This window comes from Sebastes fasciatus, chromosome 2 (genome assembly GCF_043250625.1).
Source record: "Sebastes fasciatus isolate fSebFas1 chromosome 2, fSebFas1.pri, whole genome shotgun sequence".
Lineage (NCBI taxonomy): Eukaryota > Metazoa > Chordata > Actinopteri > Perciformes > Sebastidae > Sebastes > Sebastes fasciatus.
In genome coordinates, this window is record NC_133796.1 from 39,692,509 (window position 1) to 39,714,040 (window position 21,532).

General features: G+C 41.4%; 1 protein-coding gene and 1 long non-coding RNA gene across 4 annotated transcripts in view; one reads left to right on the plus strand and one right to left on the minus strand.

Moving 5' to 3' along the window:
* Positions 1–20,702, minus strand: part of adamts17 (ADAM metallopeptidase with thrombospondin type 1 motif, 17) — a 98,853-nt gene extending 78,151 nt beyond the window's left edge. The window contains exons 1-3 of one of the 2 annotated variants that reach the window (XM_074623643.1): positions 20,137–20,702; positions 19,444–19,826; positions 3,573–3,744 (exon numbers count right to left, since the gene is read on the minus strand). In XM_074623643.1, the coding sequence (XP_074479744.1) occupies positions 3,573–3,744; positions 19,444–19,826; positions 20,137–20,194 (613 nt within the window). In that variant the 5' untranslated portion in view covers positions 20,195–20,702. Of the gene's footprint in view, positions 1–3,572; positions 3,745–11,905; positions 12,143–19,443; positions 19,827–20,136 lie in introns of those variants that run through there. The other variant, XM_074623650.1, reaches the window with a different exon arrangement.
* LOC141760664 (uncharacterized) lies at positions 16,038–18,125 on the plus strand. 2 transcript variants are annotated; one of them, XR_012592418.1, is made up of 3 exons: positions 16,038–16,354; positions 16,984–17,064; positions 17,517–18,125. It is a non-coding gene; the product is annotated as an uncharacterized LOC141760664 (long non-coding RNA). The 2 variants fall into 2 exon arrangements; XR_012592417.1 differs by lacking the exon at positions 16,038–16,354 and having other exon boundaries at positions 16,365–17,064.
* Positions 20,703–21,532: the final 830 nt, after the last annotated feature.

A 21,532-nucleotide genomic window follows, 5' to 3' on the forward strand; every position in this document is an offset into this window, starting at 1 on the left:
AAGACACCCTGTGCCAGATGCAACAAAGCAGCCCCATAACATAACCGAGCCTCCTCCATGTTTCACATTAGGTACAGTGTTCTTTTCTTTGGATGCTTCATTTTTGCGTCTGTGAACATAGAGCTGATGTGACTTGCCAAAAAGCTCCAGTTTTGTCTCATCTGTCCAAAGGACATTCTCCCAGAAGCTTTGTGGCTTGTCAATATGCATTTTGGCAAATTCCAGTCTCGCTTTTTTATGATTTGCGTTCTCCTCAGTCGTCTTCCATTAAGTCCACTTTGGCTCAAACAGTGACGGATGGTGCGATCTGACACTGATGTACCTTGACCTTGGAGTTCACCTCTAATCTCTTTGGAAGTTGTTCTAGGCTCTTTGGTTACCATTCGTATTATCCATCTCTTCGATTTGTCATCAATTTTCCTCTTGCGGCCACGTCCAGGGAGGTAGGCTACAGTCCCGTGGACCTTAAACTTCTGAATAATATGTGCAACTGTAGTCACAGGAACATCAAGCTGCTTGGAGATGGTCTTATAGCCTTTACCTTTAACATGATTGTCTATAATTGTCCTTCTAACCTCCCGAGACAACTCTCTCCTTAGCTTTCTGTGGTCCATGTTCAGTGTGGTACACACCATGATACCAAACAGCACAGTGACTTCTTTTGACCCTTTAAATAGGCAGACTGACTGACTACAAGTTTGAAGATACCTGTGATGCTATTTACAGGACACACCTTAGTTTAACATGTCCCTATGGTAAAATTATTTTACATCTTTTCTAGGGCTACCATCATTTTTGTCCAGGCCAGTTTCATTAGTTTGTTTTTTTAAATGATTCTGTTGAACCACAATTCAAAAACAATAGCTGATTTTCATTAGTTAATTTTCAGTGAATTTTTATTTATTATTACTTTTGTCAGTTTCAAGTTATTTCAGTGACCATTGTGGGTTTTTCTTTCTTTAACGGAAGGGTACCAACAATTTTGCCTACGTGTGTAAATGGAATTTAACGTAGCTGTAGGCTATTATTATTATTAATATTATTATTATATCTAATGCAGTTAAGCAAGAACTAAGATTCTCATACATAAATTACCATTGCAGCGCCGCTGTCTCCTAAACAAACACTTTTAACCGCTGCTGCGGTTAGTAGGCTAGGCTACTACAGCGGTAGTACACGTCTACCAGACTGCTAGCTGCCAGCTAGCTACCAGCTAGCTACGAGCGAGCAAGCTCATGAACGCGCGATAAACTTGTGTAGGTAGTTCATGTGAGCAAGCTGTGACGGCGAAATGATGCAGCATGACGACTGTGACCCCGTGACCGAGTCATGTGACCGAGCGGACACTACTGCGCATGTTCCATGTGCCCAAGATCCGCCAAGATCCGGGTACTTTTCCAGATGGAAGTCGAACCATTTAGGCTTCACGCGCCTCTGAGCAACTCTCATAGGAATGAACGGGGCCCCGACTCCAACGCTGTATCCAGTTCTCTCTATACATCCATGGCTACAACAGTTAGCATTGCTAACGTTGGTTGTCTTCTGAAGTTAGCTACAGTTAACTACGGGAAGTTAAACATTTAAACAGAGTTTGGAGAGGTTAACACAGTAAAGTCGTGCACACAAGACCACAAACGCATCAAAGTTTGACTTACTTTTTGACTGCAGTGTCAGCGGTCCACAGGCTAGCTAGTCTAGCTAGCCGTCATGCGTTCAGCTACTTTGAAATCTCCAGGGCTGGTTCCTGCTGGTTTGCCTCCTCTGCCTCATTTTACAGATAGTTTCATCTCCAAAGGGACATTTTACAGATAGTTTCACCTCCAAAGGGTGTAAAAGTTTAGTTGAACTCAATTGACCTGCTACAGCCTACAGCCAACTTTTACTTTGAAGGTGAGTTGTCTCCGTTTTCAACTCTCGATTTCCTTTTTTTTAATTTTCATTGGACAACTTGGATAATGGAACGAGCTGAGACCGCCGTCTCTGCGTCGTCACTTTTGCTAAACTGGTATTTGAGAAATGAACCGTGGTCGGTGATCGTGCTTTAGCATCCTTCACTCAGAAAACAAGGAACCAAACATGCAAATTGTCTTTATGCAACTAAGAATAGAAAAGACAAATAAACTTTGTACATGGACTTTGCACTCCGATACAGCTATGTTCTAATGTGAGTGCTCTGATTAAAAAATTATTTTATTATTTTTAAACAGTAGCCTTATACTGTTATTTATTCTGTCTGACACTATTTCCAAGATGCTGCTGCGATGGTCCAACAGATTTGAATAGTGCAACTTAGTCAACATGGTGAATTATTCACGCACACTAAGGAGATTGATTGAAAGCACGAGTTATTTTCAAATTTATATAACAGTATTATTTATAGGCTGATATTTATACCAAAATAGGCTATATATTGTGATTTATTGGGAGAAACCAACAATTCTATGTAAAATCAGACGTTCAGCACCCCCATATAGACTGAATGGAATAATCCTTTGTTCCATAACCACGTTTCCACCACAGACTGTGAAATTGGCAGCAGAATCAGGCTTCTCAGATCAAATCGTCAAATAGTTGACAATTAACCGATTCTTAGTCCCGCCCCACTGAGTTACTGTTGCTACTGTAGGTCGGACAAGCTTGACACAAAAAAAGAAAAACATACTTCGGGCGACACAAAACGGATGATAAAACAAAATCATGCAGATTCCCCAGAAACTCCTTCAGTTCAGAACTCGATGTCGTGGAAAGCTAAAAGAAAAAAAAAAATCAAACATGTTAGACGTCGTGAGGCGTCCCAGACGCGACGTCGGTTTGCGCATACTACGACACACTACACGCGATAAAACGATCGATTGTCGCACACGACACTCATTTATCGTTCCCGATCCGAGTCGACACCCTACGACGGCCGTGTCGGGCTATAATCAGGCTGATATCGTATAGTCTGAGCCGGCCATAAGGCAGCAACCTGCAGTCAGAGCTCCGGCGGGAGGTGGACGTGGAGGGGAGCTTCGCCTCACTGCTCCGCCGGTCCCCGCTGGGAGCCAACACTGACACTACGCTACTGGAGGCCCAGGCCGTATTGCTGGGCCCGCTGGAGGGAAGGGATGCACGGGAGAACCAGAACCAGGACGGCTCAGGGCAGACTGTCAGACCCTGCTGGGGCAGTAAAATTAGATTCTTTCTAAAGGGAATCTGTTGCTCAAATACACTACCACTTCAGTCCACAGGGACCGCCAAAATCAACAAAAAAAATCCTCGCAGTAACTGACTATATACAATGTAATTTGTCCGAGAAGATTTCGACACCAATTTCATATAACTTACATACTAATTTTACCTTTCAACAGTCAAGTAGCATACCTAAGTATAATCCAACAGGAAAGGCGAAAGTTGACCAAGGTTCTGCCCGGTTCCACGCTTGCTCAGCTGTTACTGGAGCAGAGCGAAAAGGGAGCGGGACTTAGTAAGGGTCAATTTAGGGTCACCCCTAGTATCAGCAAACCCGTCAGTCAGTGTGACCATAATCCCATATCCTGTGACATCCGGGTCTAGCTCACTGCGTCACTCACCTTGTACAGTCCCACAGTAGGTGGGCTGGTCTGCTCCTGGAGCAGAGCTGGTCCCGGCAGAGCGTCGGCGTCGCAGCAGCCTGTGTTTCAGTCCGGAGAACGACTGCGCGGGGCCATTTTCACCCACAGGCTGAATGAATAGGATGTCTTCCCCGATCTGGATGAGCCCAGTCTGTGAACAAGCAGGGACACTGGTTTCAGAGTAAAGAAGTAAAAGTAGATAGGTGTGTGGTGTGTGGTGAATGAAGAGTGTTTACCTATAATGTAACCACCAGTTACATGATTAAAGTAATGGACATTATTTTGCTGTATCTTTTTTCTTTCTTATGATCACCAAATGATGAAACATAATAGTGATTCTGCCGACAGCCAGTTCATGAAAACCTTTTCCATCCCAATTCCATAATTTTATAGTAAACAATAAGTGCCCTGCCTGGCACTAAATATACAAGAACCTAATGTACCATTTTCCACTGTAGAAATTAATACAAGGCATCTGCGTGTTTTCTGAGATGTTCTAGGAACTGTTGAATACAATGCATCAGCAATGCACAAGTAATAGCATAACATCTGCAAAATACTGTTAAAAAGAGTGTACAAGTGGGACACTTCAGTAACAGATTGAGGTAGGTCTCCTCTTCCCCGCCACCTACAGAGACTCGAGCTTCACTAACACAAGTTACAGTACTACTCACTGTGTTTGACAAGCTATATTTGGTGTCACTCCTTGACACATGTCAATCATCTCCATCAACTATGAATTGCTTTGTGCTGGGCAATAAACTCCACCTTGTGGCATTCTATAGTAGGGCTTAAAAATAATGATATGCAATGAATAAGGATATATCTACAATATGTATTGCAATATGAAAAAATGGGACTCCCTAAAAACTTTGTATTTCACCCTGGGGAGGTGCCTGACGTCCTGCGTCACACAGAGCGTTATGTGCCTGATGCGCGTTCTCATTGGGTTGTCTCGTCAGTTTTTGGATAAGATAGCAAAACAGTAACTTAAAAAGTTGCTTATTGACCTAATTTTTTGCCAAACTGAATGTGACGAAAAGGCTGACGGGTCCTGTGATGTGTGCTACCTTTCGATTTCCTGTACGTACCAAAAACATTCATTTCTTGTACATGAACTGCAAAAAACAGTTTAGCCTATACTCTCAACGGCGTCTACGTATATATGTCTATGCCTGTACACTGTGTAATGGTAGTCCCTGGGGATATAGACACACTATATACAGTTTAAATTGATAGTCTTATTAACATCATTAAAAAGTGTGATGGTTAGCACAGGTAGTGATGATGTAAATATGGGCAACTTGAGATACAGTATAGAAAATGATTCATTTATATATTTTTCTCCAATAATATTTACCTCCAAATATTTCTAAACAAAAGTATTTGCAAGGTCAAATTGGTCAACTTTAAATATAAAAGGTCAAGTATATGATAAAACAATGATTTCTTGGTTTAGATACCTAGTGAACACTCAGCATCAGTATCTAATTCACTACCGCGCAGTGGAACTACAGGGGGGCGCGGTTTCATCACCAACACACACACACACCGGTAAAACAATATAAAATAAAATTATAACAAATACAATTGCAAATTAAAGCTGCGAGCAGCGATTAACGGGCCCTTGCCCCTCCTTGCGCGTCGGGGTACCGGCGGAACGCCGACTGACGCGGCCGGGCATGGTGAAATCGAAACTCGGACGAGCGCCATGACGCCTGCCATAAGGGTCTACGAAAAACGGTTCACGAGTTAGGAAAGGGGGCGGGGCTAATGTGTAGGGTTCGGGGATAACAGTACCGACTTAGAAGGCACTCTCTGCTGAGTGATATGACACCTCCCACAAGACTCTACGACAAATGGTTCATGAGTAATAAAAAGGGGGCATGGCTAATGTGTTGGGGGCGGGGATAAAAATACCACCTTAACAGGCACTCTCTGCCTGGCTGAAGGTTGTGTTTAGTTAAGCGTCTTTGAGATTACTAAAAAGCGCTATATAAATCTAATATATTATTATTAGTTGATTGACTGTGTACTGTGTTATTTTGTTCTTCAGAAAATGGACAGCCCCACTAAGTTTGCCTCTATAAATGATGCTGAGGTGGAGGCCGTGAGGCAGGCCCTCCAACTCTTTACTGTAAGTATTACATGTAGTGGTATTTGTGTTGTTATTACTCGTCTTTTATACGTTCTTGTAACATGTATAAGAATGTCACTATTTAATATGTGGTCATTTTAACTAATGTAGGAGTGGTAATGATGATTTGTTCTGACCTTTTTAAGCAGGAAAGCCTAACCAGGTACAAGGGTCACAAATTAGCCTTGGCTAGAAATCTTTCAGTATATGCAACACATCTGCATCACGCTATTGTGACCTGTTAAAATGATTGTTGCTTTAAATGTATATTAGTGAGAAGTTGATAACTGTTAGCTAGCTAGCCAGTGTTTTTTACACGCGGTCCTGCGAAAAAAACACTAGCTAGCTAGCTAGTGTGTTTTATCCCACGGACCAAACTATATTTCACTGTGTGTCAGACATCTATTCATCTGCTATAATGCCATTATGACAAAGGATGACATTGCACTTTTAGGATTAACTAGCTAGCTAGCTAGTGTTTTTTTCACAGGACCGCTTGTTTTATTCCACGGACCAGACTATATTTCAACGTGTGTCGGACATCTATTCATCTGCTATAATGCCATTATGACAAAGGATGACATTGCACTTTTAGGATTAGCTAGCTAAAGTGCAACCATCATTGTGGCATGCCTTGATAAACCACAGTGAAGGTGTCAATAAATAGAAAATAAATAAAGTCTATGGGTCTATGATTCTAAATTAGAAAAGTTCTGGGGTCTCATTTATAAAACAGTGCGTAGGATCCATACTAAAAATGTACGTGCGCACAAAAGACTAAAATGGCGTACGCCAAAAAAAAAATCAGATTTATAAACCGTGCGTACGCACACCTGCAAGCAATGTTCCCTTTATAAATCACACTCCACCTGGAAATGTGCGCACGTGAATCCGCCTCATATTCCGCCCACTACACGCCCACTTTCAACCATAAATGGTCGATGCAAAGCACCTCATGAATGTTTCTGCATGTGAATGAGCCTGTTGATCAGTGGATCTTTACGGTGAATCACGGCGACTACCGAGAGGAAGACAGAAAAAAGGAGTTTTTCTGACACAGAGATGGAGGTGTCTGTAGGTGAAGAGGACTCTGAACACCCGTTCCCTCCTGATTCTGTCATTCACGTCACGTAGTCCGCACAGTGACGGTATATCCACCAGCACCATGCAGCATGTTCCGAGTCTCACCGCTGTGTTTATATCTTTACAGCAATCAGACTGATCCATTCACTTAAAATGATCAAGACAATCAGTAATATCCCCCACCTGTATATAATTAGAAAAAGGAAGTTTGACAGGTGTACACTATTTATATTTATTTATTTAAGTTGTTATGGCGAACATGTCCTGCATTATGATTAGGACTGATAATGATAATGAAGATATGGAGAGTAACGATTGTGTGACAGCTGTCACTGGCTTCATTTACACACTTTGTTCATTTACACTCTCCATACTGGTGAAGATGTGCCGGGTGGAGGTGACTGGAGGAGGCAGAGTGGCGCACCGCGGTGGCGTACTGGAGACAGTCTGATAGTTGCATCGGATAGCTGTTTTCATTTTGTCTATTTATACTGTATCTGTCCCTATCTAATAAACCATAAATAAATTAATAAGTCATGTCATCACTGCAGCGATTTTACACAACAACTTTATGAAAACTAATATGGTACTTGGTGATATCTGCACACTATTAGAAGATCTTATTAAAACTATTGGCGCTCTGTTCTGCCATTCTTTAATGCTAATTGATATAATCTTGGATTTCTACAACCGATGATGATTTCATCAGCTGCTCCACAGCTGACTGCCACTCTCGGTAGTCCGGTCCTCTCCTCTGCGCTCTGGAGGTGGAGGGAACGTGATGGTGACACAGCGCTGATGAGATATTGAGCGGAATTTGCTTTGAGATTTGAGTTGGCTGATATATTTTACATTTGTAAGGTGCTTATGGAATAGTTATGGCTCACTAGCACAAAGAACACTGCTGTTTTAAATGTTTATGATACAGTGGATATAAGTATGAAGTGAAGTTAAATGTGTGAGAGGCATCTTTATACGTATAATGAGATTTAATGTCTACAGTCCGGCTTCAATTCACCACCTCACCGTCTGCGTCTCCAGTTTCCTCTACCTCGGTGCCTCCATAATGTGCGTACGCACGGGTCAAAGTTTCCGTACCGGTGCGCACATTCTCCCGTCAAGTTTGTTTTTATAGATCACAACTATTGCGTGGGAAGTGGCGTACGCACATTTCAGGCCCCGTTTTGTGCGTACGCAACGGTTATAAATGAGACCCCTGATCTGTCAGGAATAGACGTGGTTTTAAATAGTAATAACTATTACAGACTGTGGGCTATAACACACTAGAAGCCTGATTCTACTTTACAAGAATTCACTAGCTACATGTTTACAATCAGGCAGGCAAACTCATTAAAATACACAATAATTAAGATCAGTGTATGATGGAATAGTAGCATTAGCCCAATTTGGAAAGTCTGTCTCCCTGCCCATAATTCCTAATGGCTGGCCTGGCTGAAGGTTGTGTTTAGTTGATTCACTGTGTACCGTGTAATTTTGTTCTTCAGAAAATGGACAGCCCCACTAAGTTTGCCTCTATAAATGATGCTGAGGTGGAGGCCGTGAGGCAGGCCCTCCAACTGTTTACTGTAAGTATTACATGTAGTGGTATTTGTGTTGTTAGTACTCGTCTTTTATACGTTCATGTCACATGTATAAGAATGTCACTATTTAATATGTGGTAATTTTAACTAATGTAGGAGTGGTAATGATGATTTGTTCTGACCTTTTTAAGCAGGAAAGCCTAACCAGATACAAGGGTCACAAATTGGCCTTGGCTAGAAATCTTTCAGTATATGCAACACATCTGCATCACGCTAGTGAAACCTGTTAAAATGATTGTTGCTTTAAATGTATATTAGTGAGAAGTTGATAACTGTCATAGATTTGATATGTTGATGATTAAATAAAATTGAAGGGAATAATTATGTTAAAAACATACTATTATTAATCCCATAACATATACAATTGAACATATTTGCATTTTAAGCCTAATAGTTGTTCATGTGATTGATATGTACATTTATTGTTTTGTTTACAGTACAAATGCGCTGATCCAGCCGCGCCGAGAGTCTGCGCAATAATGCGCAGACAATGGAGGTCCTGGTGCAGCAAGTCCGCTTGAAGCGGTCGGCGGACCGGAAGGCGGCACTGCTGCAGAGGGAGCTGAAAGCCACAAAGGCCAAACTGGCCAGCTCCCTCCAGCGGTTCGAGGTAGCGCAGGCCTCGGCCTGCTTTGCGAAGGACGGTAAGTAAATAGATGTTTAGTAAGTAGATGTTTAGTTTTAGTTTGCATGTTGTCAAAGATATAACTGTAATGTTATGGTTGTGTAATAATATTACAGTGTTAATCTGATTTGTTTTTGAGCTGCACCCCAGAAAAAGTGTCAATATATTTTGTGTTTCATTATCAAATAATTTGAAAAAAAAGGCAATGTCACATTGAATGTGTTTGTATTTTTGTCTACGTTTGTGCAGATGTGACAGATGCGTCCACGCAAACGGAGGAGAAGCACTTTTAAAAATGTTGTATTATATATTTGTATATATTGTTTGTTCATTTTAGTTCATTGTTTATTAGTTTGTCATTGTTTTGTTTGTATTAAATAAAGTTTAATGTTATTCATTTGTTTCATGTTTTTTTTGTTGTCTTCAAAGGCAGTTTCTGAATGCAGGCTGGGTGTATTTCTCCATGGATTAAGCATTTCCATACTTTCGCAGTATTTATACAGCACTTAAACCTGCTTTGTAATAAAAGGGGGGAGGAAGATACAGGAGAAGTAAGTTATTGAACATTATGTACATCATATATTGTAAATAAGAAATGGACTTCTTCCCAAAGCTAGCATCATGCTGTATGTCCAGAAATCATCTACCACACAATTGAGATGCTATTTCTCTGCATCTTGAGAAATATCAGCAAATAGTGATTTTGGCTGCAAGAGTCAGACAGTTGCACAGTAAACAGCGTACATGCAGACAGAAAGTATGATTTCACGTCATGTATTGATGTTCTCCATCTCGAGTTAATACAACATGATCGTTGGCTTTGGTACACCACAGGGAATAAACTTCTATAATTTCAGTAGTGTGACAGCCACAAAAAATGGTATTTATGAATCAAATATCAGTGGCAGGGTTCAGGCTCTCCATCTGAAATGATACTAATCAACTTTGTTGTCAGTTTACACTAACATTTGTCCTGTTGTTTATTTTTAATGTCACTAGGTGACAGTATTTAGCATTGATTCCTCTGAGGACTGGACTTTGGAGGGAATGGGTTCCGTTCTGACTCAAAGAAAAATGTTGCTGCAATGATGTGAACATCGTCAACCATAGGTGCGCTCTCTTCAGCATCAAACCAGGTAGACAATAACATTTGCGGGGACTCCTGGGAAGTCTATCTTGCACATGGACACTTCAACATGCGGACTGGAGGAACCGGGGATCGAACCGCTGATCTTCAGATTAGTGGACAACTCGGGTGGGGGAGAGAGAGGACAGCAAGACGGTATAAGGACTAAGTCACAGCACACAGGCTGCACATATTGAGTATTTACAATTTAACTGAAGTAAGGCTAGAACAGTGGTCATTTTAACACGGGATTGTCAGGGGGACGGGGAGAGGGACGCAATTGCTGACCAGGGGAATCTAAAAGTTAATCCTGAAGGATAACCACAAAAATCACAAGCGATTGAAAGGGAGAGGGGAAACACCAAATGAAAACGGGGCCTAAAAGGAAGGCTCCTTACACTCAATATATCTTGAAAAGACTGAAACTAAAACAGCGCTGCCAAGCAGCGAGCATTTATTTAGAACATAAATGAAACAAAGGAACCAGTGAAGGCAGGCCACACAGACCTAACCCACTCTAAGAGACTCGAGAGAAGAGAAGAAGCTAAATGCTGAGTGAATCCCTCAGATATGTTCACGTGGTACTTCTGCAGATTCACACACCCTCTATACAGATAGAGCAAGAACAGGACAGCACTCCCACTACCTCTGACAAAGAGACAATGAGTCAGCACCTGAGCACTGAAACCAGGGGTAGATATAGGCTTCAACCAGCTGATCCTCATCAGGGACAATCAGGCTCCACAGCTGCCTCAGAGCAGAGATCATGAACCCAACCAGCCTGCTGACTGGCAGGTGACCCTCACAGGGATTCCTTGGAGGAGTATGGAACTACATTTACTGCCTCGCCAAAGTTTTTTTCATTCTAGAAAAGATCAGGGCATGGAGAAGGATGGACCTGGAAATAGTTTCATGAGCTCATTTTAATAATTGTATTGCATAATTAAATATTATTATATTATTGTATTTATTTTACATTTTATTTATGTGTTGACTAGTTATGTGAGACACATGCACTTGGGCTGTGTGTTCACGTTAAACTGTTACTGTGTCAAACAATTTCATTCACTAATATCCATGTGTAATTAATAGGTTAATAATGTACAGTCAACAGTATAAAATTGGTAATTTAATGTATAGGTTTTAAGTAATTAAGATTGCAATTTTTATGTTGCACTGAATAAGACAACTCTGTAATATATTTGGTTAATAATTATAAGTATGTGTTTACCATGCCATGATATGCCAAGTTTTGTTTACTTTGGTATTTTTGTCTCTAATCCCTAACCCTTTGAGTTATTTATAAGGTGCTCCATTACATCAACATCCAGTTAATCCTTTACCATTAAAGCCATTAATAAATCACAAAGACCTTCATTCTGACAATTTCCACTTGCTTACGAACCTGATAGGTTTAACTGTATTTTCTCTCTCTCTCTCTCTCTCTCATATATTGGTAAGTATCAATACTGCTGTTTTATTACCTTATTTATTATCTTAAATCAGTTATAGCTTCATAATATATAGCAGACTTTACAATGATATGATGTTACTTGCGTTAGCTCGTTAGTTTATCCGGTCACTCATGGAAACAGCTGTTCAGCTGGTTCTCACACAACTCCATTTCTCTCATATCCATCATTTCTCCTGATTCTTTGCTGTCCCTGGTCTCTTAGACACATAACAGGCTCATAATTAAGACTGTGCTCCATCATATGCTTATGAAAATAAATTATCAACCTCCGGCTGGGTCGTCGTCTCCACAGCCATCACCTGTTCCGGCGAGGCTCCCGCCTGGGCTTCGGCCATGCCCTGTTCCACTTCCTGTTGCACCGCAGCCCCAAGACCCTGTCCCTTTCACTGCTGGACCACAGCCCCAAGACCCTGTCCCTTTCACTGCTGGGCCGCAGCCCCAAGACCCTGTCCCTTTCACTGCTGGGCCGCAGCCCCAAGACCCTGTCCCTTTCACTGCTGGACCACAGCCCCGAGACCCTGCCCTGCTGGACCACAGCCCAAAGTCCCAGAGTTTCCCTGCTCTGCCTGAGATTCTCTGTGCCCGCTTGTCCTGCCTTTGTTTGTTTTCCCGCCTTTTTGTGATTGTCTGCCCCGCCCTGATTAGCTCCACCAGTGTGTAACCATCCTACCCTCCTTGTGTATTTAAGCCTGTGTGTTCCCCTGTGTCTTTGTCAGTTTGTCGTGGTTTTTTTGTATTTCAAGTTTATTCCTTTGGATTATCATGTGAACCTACCTGCCGGACCAGCTGCCTTTTCGTTTGTAGTAAGTTTTGCTTTTCATTAAATCATTGAACTCTGTCAGCTGCCTCTTCGCCCTCTCTGCATTCGGGTCCACTACTTAAACTTAAAATCCTGACATGTTTGTTGTTGTTAAGAGAGTGTGGCTTTGTTTTAGTTTCAGGAATGTATTTATTAGGGATGCACAATATAGATAATGGGGAATATGGTATTTTATTATTCCAATAAGGAAATTATAGTAGATGAATAGATGTCCAAAACACGGTGAAATATAGTCTGATTCGCGGAATTAAAAACACAGTCCCGCCAACACCACCGTTGAAACACTTTAGCTAGCTAATCCTAAAAGTGCACGGTCATCCTTTTCCTTTCATTGGAAGTAATGTCGACGCACATGTTTGGTGAAGAATTTGGATGCAGTGTTTGGTTTTGCGTGTGATCTGTGTTGATTAAGTATTAGCTGAAGGTTGTGTTTAGTTGATTGACTGTGTACTGTGTTATTTTGTTCTTCAGAAAATGGACAGCCCAACAAAATTTGTGACCATCAATGATGCTGAGGTGGAGGCCGTGAGGCAGGCCTGCCAACTCCTCAGTGTAAGTATTACATGTAGTGGTATTTGTGTTGTTAGTACTCGTCTTTTATACGTTCATGTCAAATCAAATCAAATCAAATCAATTTATTTTTGTATAGCGTCAAATCACAACAGAAGTTATCTCAAGACGCTTTATATGTAGAGCAGGTCTATGACCGTACACCATAGTTTTGAGACCCAACAGGATCCACCAAGCGCACTGTGGCCAGGAAAAACTCCCCGATTACTGGGAAGAAACCTGGAGCAGAACCGGGCGCAGGGCGGGCGGCCATCTGCCGAGACCGGCTGGGGGGATAGATAGATAGAGTGAGAGAGAGAGAGAGAGAGATAGAGAGAGAGAGAGAGAGAGAGATAGAGAGAGAGAGATATAGAATGTCACATGTATAAGAATGTCACTATTTAATATGTGGTAATTTTAACTAATGTAGGAGTGGTAATGATGATTTGTTCTGACCTTTTTAAGCAGGAAAGCCTAACCAGATACAAGGGTGACAAATCAGCCTTGGCTAGAAATCTATATGCAACACATCTGCATCATGCTATTGTGACCTGTTAAAATGATTGTTGCTTTAAATGTATATGAGTGAGAAGTTGATAACTGTCATAGATCTGATATGTTGATGATTAAATCAAATTGAAGGGAATAATTATGTTAAATACATACTATTATTAATCCCAAACATATACAATTGAACATATTTGCATTTTAAACCTAATAGTTGTTCATGTGATTGATATGTACATTTATTGTTTTGTTTACAGTACAAATGCGCTGATCCGGCCGTGCTGCGCCAGGACCTCTCCGGGGAGAGTCTGCGCAATAATGCGCAGACAATGGAGGTCCTGGTGCAGCAAGTTCGCTTGAAGCGGTCGGCGGACCGGAAGGCGGCACTGCTGCAGAGGGAGCTGAAGGCCACAAAGGCCAAACTGGCCAGCTCCCTCCAGCGGTTCGAGGTAGCGCAAGCCTCGGCCTGCTTTGCTAAGGACGGTAAGTAAATAGATGTTTAGTTTTAGTTTGCATGTTGTCAAAGATATAACTGTAATGTTATGGTTGTGTAATAATATTACAGTGTTAATCTGATTTGTTTTTGAGCTGCACCCCAGAAAAAGTGTCAATATATATTTGTGTTTGATTGTGTAATCAAATAATTTGAAAAAAAGGCAATGTCACATTGAATGTGTTTGTATTTTTGTCTGCGTTTGTGCAGATGTGACAGATGCGTCCACGCAAACCGAGGAGGAGGACTTTTAAAAATGTTGTATTATATATTTGTATATATTGTTTGTTCATTTTAGTTCATTGTTTATTAGTTTGTCATTGTTTTGTTTGTATTAAATAAAGTTTATGTTATTCATTTGTTTCATGTTTTTTTTGTTGTCTTCAAAGGCACAGTTTCTGAATTCAGGCTGGGTGTATTTCTCCATGGATTAAGCGTTTCCATACTTTTGCAGTATTTATACAGCACTTAAACCTGCTTTGTAATAAAAGGAGGGAGGAAGATTCTTACTGCTTGTTTTCCTCCGGTCTGTCGCTTTCTCTCCCCCCCTTTTTAAATTGTCCACTGTCCTATCAATAAAGGCTTGAAAGTGCCAAAAATATAATCTTAAAAAATATATTAAAATGTAGTAGTAGTGGGCGCCCCAGATTCCCCGGGTTGGAATCCGACCTGCGGACATTTCCGCATGTTACCCCCCCCCCCTCTCTCTCCCCCTTTCTGAACTGTCCACTGTTCTATCAATAAAGGCTTGAAAATGCCGAAAAAATAGTAGTAGTTTGCTATTAATTGGTATAACTGTTATCTCTGTATCACAAACAGAAATTGTATGGTTTAGTTACAGTGAGTGACATGTTACAATTCACCCTATATTTCCGGTTAGTTTTAACATAGCCTGGGGTGAAATGTAAGTTCATGAAATAAAGATAATGACCATTATTTATGTCTCAAACTATGCCTTGTTGGGTCTTTGAATTACAGGGAATTGGGCCTGGAAAGTCATTAAAAAGTCATTGAATTTGATGTTCAAGAAGGTGTGGGGGCCCTGGAATATATTTGATACTATTTTCACACACCCATGTATTGAGGGAAATGTCGCTGTGTTTATGATCTATGATCTGTGGGGATGATAACTAAGAGGATAAATAGAATTGGTATTATTTCAGTACTGTATGAATGTCCTTATTGAAGTAATGAAACTTACACGTTTACAGTTGTGTATTTTGGAATAGGGGAAGCCTAGCTATACCAGACCAAATAGCAAATGTTTTTCAACCTAAACACCCTGCAGTAAGGTTTTTAATTTGTTGAAGCATCAAATTTGAGTAAACTTGTGTTAAAAAAATGATTTATTGCTTAGCTATAGTTGTATTTAAAGATGTAATTGTAGGCTAAACGTTTCTTGTAATGTCATTATTAATCAGTTGTGCCTACATACTTTTAGATGCCGCGCGGCAAGTTGTACCGGCGGCTGAGCAACGTACTGTGGCTCTTCCACCGCTGCAGCCTGGCAATGCTAGTTGTGCAGGTATGTAGCCAAAAAAATATTCATTGTATGTGTACGGTATCTATTCTCGTTGCATAATTTTGATTTGTAAAGGTGCATTAAGTTTTATCTTGCTGTCTTTATCCATTTATAAATAGGCCGCGGTAGATGTTACCGTCACGCTGTAGGCTACAGCACTGTAAAACGTAGCGTTGAGTTACATTAGGCAGTGATAGGACTGATAACGTTGCCTTCACATTCGTTACTGTCATTGGTAAGTATCAATACTTCTGCCAGTACTATATTGAATGTATTACTGATTTTAGATTGATTATAACTTCATAGCAGACTTTACAATGATATGATGTTACTTGCGTTAGCTCGTTAGTTTATCCGGTCACTCTTGGAAACAGCTGTTCAGCTGGTTCTCACACAACTTAATTTCTCTCATATCCATTATTTCTCCTGATTGCTGTCCCTGGTCTCTTGGACACATAACAGGCTCATAATTAAGAGAGTGCTCCATCATATGCATATAAAAATATATTATCAACCTCTTCTGTGTCAAAACTAGCTTTGTGATCCATGATTATTACTATCTTGTTTTTAATACATTCACTGGAAACTTTAACCTGCAAGCTGCATATTACAAAGGAGAAAAAATATTATACATCAATAAAATCAATGCTTGGGTTTCAGAGGGTTAATCAAATAGTTGTTCAAAACAGCAATATCAGTCATATCGCCTGCAATCCACAAGGGGCGCTGCAGGTGACGTTAGTGAAGGTTGGGTGTGGCGAGTTGGTCCAGACAGATCAGAGCAGATGACCAGAGGCACGACGCAACTGAACTGAAATTAGTGAGTGTATTGTTTTTATACTAGTTTATAATTTTGTAATGTGTTTGTTGTTGTTGTTAAGGAGAGTGTGGCTTTGTTTTTCCACTGTGTGACTGCCAGTTTCAGGAATGCATTTATTAGGGATTCACAATACAGATAATGGGGAATTTGTTAAAATGACATTGCACTTTTAGGATTAGCTAGCTAGCTAGTGTTTTTTCCGCGGGACTGTGTGTTTTATCCCGCGAACCAGACTATATTTCACTGTGTGTCGGACATCCATTCATCCGCTATAATGTCATTATGACAAAGGATGACGGTGCACTTTTAGGATTAACTAGCTAAAGTAAAGTTTGAGGGATAAATCACACAGTCCCGCCAAGAAACACCGTTTAAACACTTTAACTAGCTAATCCTAAAAGTGCACTGTCATCATTTTCATTTCATTGGAAGTCATGTCGATGCAGATTTGCAGTGTTTGGATTTGCTGTGATTTGTGTTAAGTATTAGCATTAGCTGAATGCAGGCCCGCCCTTAGGCGGGGGGCAAAGGGTACAGCTGTCCCCGGCCCGGGGTGGGGGGGTGCATGCAAAGGCCCATGGTTCACCCTTAATAAAGTTGATTGACTGTGTACTGTGCTATTTTGTTCTTCAGAAAATGGATAGCCCCACTAAATTTGCAACGATAAATGATGCTGAGGTGGAGGCTGTGAGGCAGGCCCTCCAACTCCTCAGTGTAAGTATTACATGTAGTGGTATTTGTGTTGTTAGTACTCGTCTTTTATACGTTCATGTCACATGTATAAGAATGTCACTATTTAATTTGTGGTAATTTTAACTAATGTAGGAGTGGTAATGATGATTTGTTCTGACCTTTTTAAGCAGGAAAGCCTAACCAGATACAAAGGTCACAAATCAGCCGTGGCTAGAAATCTTTCAGTATATGCAACACATCTGCATCATGCTATTGAAACCTGTTAAAATGATTGTTGCTTTAAATGTGCATTAGTGAGAAGTTGATAACTGTCATAGATTTGATATGTTGATGATTAAATAAAATTGAAGGGAATAATTATGTTAAAAACATACTATTATTAATCCCATAACATATACAATTGAACATATTTACATTTTAAACCTAATAGTTGTTCATGTGATTGATATGTACATTTGTTGTTTTGTTTACAGTATAAATGCTCGGATCCAGCCGTGCCGCGCCAGGACCTATGTAGGGAGAGCCTGCGTGTGAACGCGCAGACTAAGGAGGACCTGGTGCAGCAGGTCCGCCTTAAGAGGTCAGTGGAGGCGAAAGCAGCCATGCTGCGGAGGGAGATGGAGGCCACAAAGGACAAACTTGCCAGCTCCCTCCAGTAAATGGAAGTGGCGCAGGCCTCTGCCTGCTTCATAAAAGATGGTAAATAAATAGTAGTTTACTAAGTAGATGATTAGTTTTAGTTTGCATGTTGTCAAAGATATAACTGTGATGTTATGGTTGTGTAATAATATTATTGTTAATCTGATTTGTTTTTGAGCTGCATCCCAGAAAAAGTGTGAATATATTTTTGTGTTTGATTGTGTTATCAAATAATTTGAAAAAAGGCAATGTCACATTTAATGTGTTTGTATTTTAGTCTACATTTGTGCAGACGTATCAGGTGCTGCGACCCAAACAGAGGACGGCGAGGAGTAATTTTATAAAAAATGTTTTAATATATATTCTTTGTTCATTTTAGTTCATTGTTTATTAGTTTGTTATTGTTTGTTTGTTTTAAATAAAGTTTATGTTGTTCATTTGTATCATGTTTTTTTTTTGTTGTCTTCAAAGGCACAGTTTCTGAATGCAGGCTGGGTGTATTTCTCCATGGATTAAGCGCTTCCATACTTTCACAGTATTTATATAGCACTTAAACCTGCTTTATAATAAAATGGGTGAGGAAGATTCTTACTGCTTGTTTTCCTCCGGTCTGTGAAATCTTGCAGATGCCGTTAGGAGCAACGGAGGACACAGAGGAAAATTATTTTTTCAGGTTACCTGTTTCATGTACTACTGTCACGATATAGCGACCGTTTTATAAAAATAACTTTTTAATCATATTTGCTCCAATCTCGCCTACTTCAGTTTTAAAATAGGAATTTAAGACTGTTAACATTAAATGACTTCATGGTTTTTTTATGCTACTCCATCAGATTGATATACTGCACGTCTTCTGTATCATTTTTGGAAAGTGGGATCACATTTCACATTTAAAATAAAGTTATGTGGGTTTGAACACTGGCTGCACAGCGTGACTCGAACTGACTAACCCACTAGCAGGTTAGTAGGTTTAAGAGAAAGCACAATGATTGATGAGACGGGAGCTAAAGATCATATTCAGAGGTATTTCAGCAGAGTGGCTACTAGAGATGTGTCGGTCGCGAACGAGCGGGCTCTTTTAAGTGAACAATAAGAGCCGGCTCCCGTCCGAGCGCCATTTTTTTTTTTTTTTTTATTAATTCAAGGCAGAATGATAGGACAATCTTATCTGCGCCACGGGCACTCCATGCACTGACTGACTGAATATTGTGTTAATGACGTCAGTGCGACCAATCAGGTGTTGACAGACAAGGATCATACCATCAAGCAGGGAGGGGCAGGGTTGCGCGGCGCACTGACAGTCTACAGGTACAGAGCAGGAGGAGAGGAGGAGAGAAAGAGAGAGTGCGGTGCGCGAATAGCAGACAAGATGAGTGACAGTAGTAAAGGAGCAGCATGTTAAATGATGGTATTCTGGAAATTATAAGGTTTCGTAAATTATATAGAATAATTTAAGTGATATTTGTGCACACATACTAAGTATAGGTCAAAACAGTGCTAAATTTAGCTGAATTATAAAAGGCAGAAGTGGTAAAACGAGAGCCGTTTGGGAGCCGAAAGAGCCGACTCTTCTTGGTGAGCTGAGCCAAATGATCTGGCTCACTAAAAAGAGACGGAATTCCCATCACTAGTGGCTACTGCTACTGTCACTCAACCTGCCTTTTCAGTGCGTTAAACAGAACGGTCTGGAGCTCAACTGCTTGGATTTAATGACATGAAAGCTTTATCAACAAGTCCCAAAAAAAATGCAGATGGATTTACCAGGCCGCCACAGGTGCTCAGTGATGCTAGAGAGTCCGAGTGGTTGGTGATGGAGCCGGAGTAGAAGCAGAGCTGCTCGGCGGATAAACGGCTCACCACTGCGCTCTGGTTCCTGTTCCTCTCCTCCACCACGAAACCCCCCGACAGAAACCTGCTGTCCCACGTCAGGTTTAAATACAGGCTCCTTCCAAAAGCGGGCAGCGACAGAATTAAGTTCCCCGGGTCAGAGTGTCCTCCCCCCGCGGCGGTGTCCACGGAGCGCTGACCCCGGCGGCGCCGCAGCGTGTGGTCGGTGAGGTCGGAGGACAGGTGCGCCTCCTGGCCGGACAGCAGCCTGGGAACCACCTCCTCTGTCTCTGTCTCTGTCTCCAGCTCAGACTGGGCTGTGGGGAGGGAGGGGACAGTTTCCATCAAATAGCGGCCACGAATGGACATAAATACAGCCTCCTGTCCTGACTCGGTGTACTCACTGACACTGTGTGCTCTCAATGCTTCGTGAGAGATCAACTACATGAATGTGCAGCAGCCTAAATACCGCAGTGATTACTAGTATAGTCGCTGTCGACTTCCTAGAAGAAGTGATCTGTAGTGGACCAACACACTCCGGAGTTCTCCTGCTCTAGTTGGCCTATATCTAAGAGGAATAGGCGTAGCCTGCACAGCACAGAGCTCCTGCGTAAAGTCACTACTTACCGCACAATGCGACGCACAGCAGAGAGAGGAGCACACGGCCAACATGTCCTTTAAGCATGATGAAGCACAGCAGAAGAAAGTGGAGAAGTTGGCTGGTTTTGTTGTGGGTTGGGGGGGTGTTGGGGGTGGGGCTGAAGCTAGTTTTTCCTCTGGTTGGAGAAGTTACAGTTATTCCAGGCTGGAGTTGACTTCCAGCAGCAGCAGGGCACGCCTCCACAGCCCGGGTCGGCCTCTAGTGGTGTCACATTGGTACCATTAAAGTCTGACCCGAGAAAACCCCACAAATCCACACATTCTCATTGGTCTGGGACGGTGTCCGTCACTGTACGGAGGTTGATACCCTACGCGTGGTTTCAAGTGCAGAAAAAAGACGTGGGGTGCATCCCAAGTCTCTTAATTGCATCCACGTTTCCCTCTTTTCCTCTCCGTCTTAGTCCCTCCCACAGGGGGGATGCATGGAGAGACCCAAGGAAACCATGCGAGGAGAAAGGAAGCGAGGTAATACGTTTTTTTAGAGACATGTGACGTCCTTTCCTCTGAAGAGACCTCTGTTTCTGATCAAGCTGCATCAGCTGATCATCAGCTGATGCAGCTGGATCAGCTGTCAGTCGGCTTTAACAGCTGGAGAGACTTTAGATGGAGTTTGTGTCTGAACTGATCCAATACTAATAAAGACACAGTTATTATCAGTGGTAGAGCAGCAGTGTTTTCTCTCTGTAGCTTCCATCTGTATTTATACTGTGGGCCGAGTCCTCCTTAGCTTAGAGGCTCAGGAACCATCTCTACTGGAACAATAGCTTTATATTATTTATTAATTAGCGTCTGTATTTATTGATAGTCCGATTGTGAATTCATTATTTCATTACCCAGAATATGACTATGTTGTCTTTTGAACACCAGAAATTGTGTATTAGGCTGAATGTTTCAGAAAAATTTAAATGATGTAACTCATATCAAACCCGACGCTCAGGAATTATCACAACACAGTCTCGCGGCAGTTCGTGAAATAGTCACGAAATTGAATCTATTGATTTGTGTACGTAGACACAAATTTACCATTTGTTTCATGACGCTCTCAGCACGACTTTCAAACTAATGTATTTTCAATTGGAAATATCTTTCGTGCCTGCACCACATATTTTTCTGTCAGTCAGGACAGGAGAGAAGAGGAGAGCCCGGAAGCTGTATTTTTTTCAGATTTTTTATTCTTTTTTAAAGAGACTGTTTGTAACTTCCTACACGTATCAATCGTTGCGGGTCGGTGTCCTAATGCGCGCTCGCGTGTGGCTACGCTGTTCAAACAAGACTCCCAACACAAACTACACGGAAGCACCAAAACCGAAAAGTTGTATCTAGTGAAGCCCGTCTGTTAAACAGTGTTGGCCGCGGTCGTAGT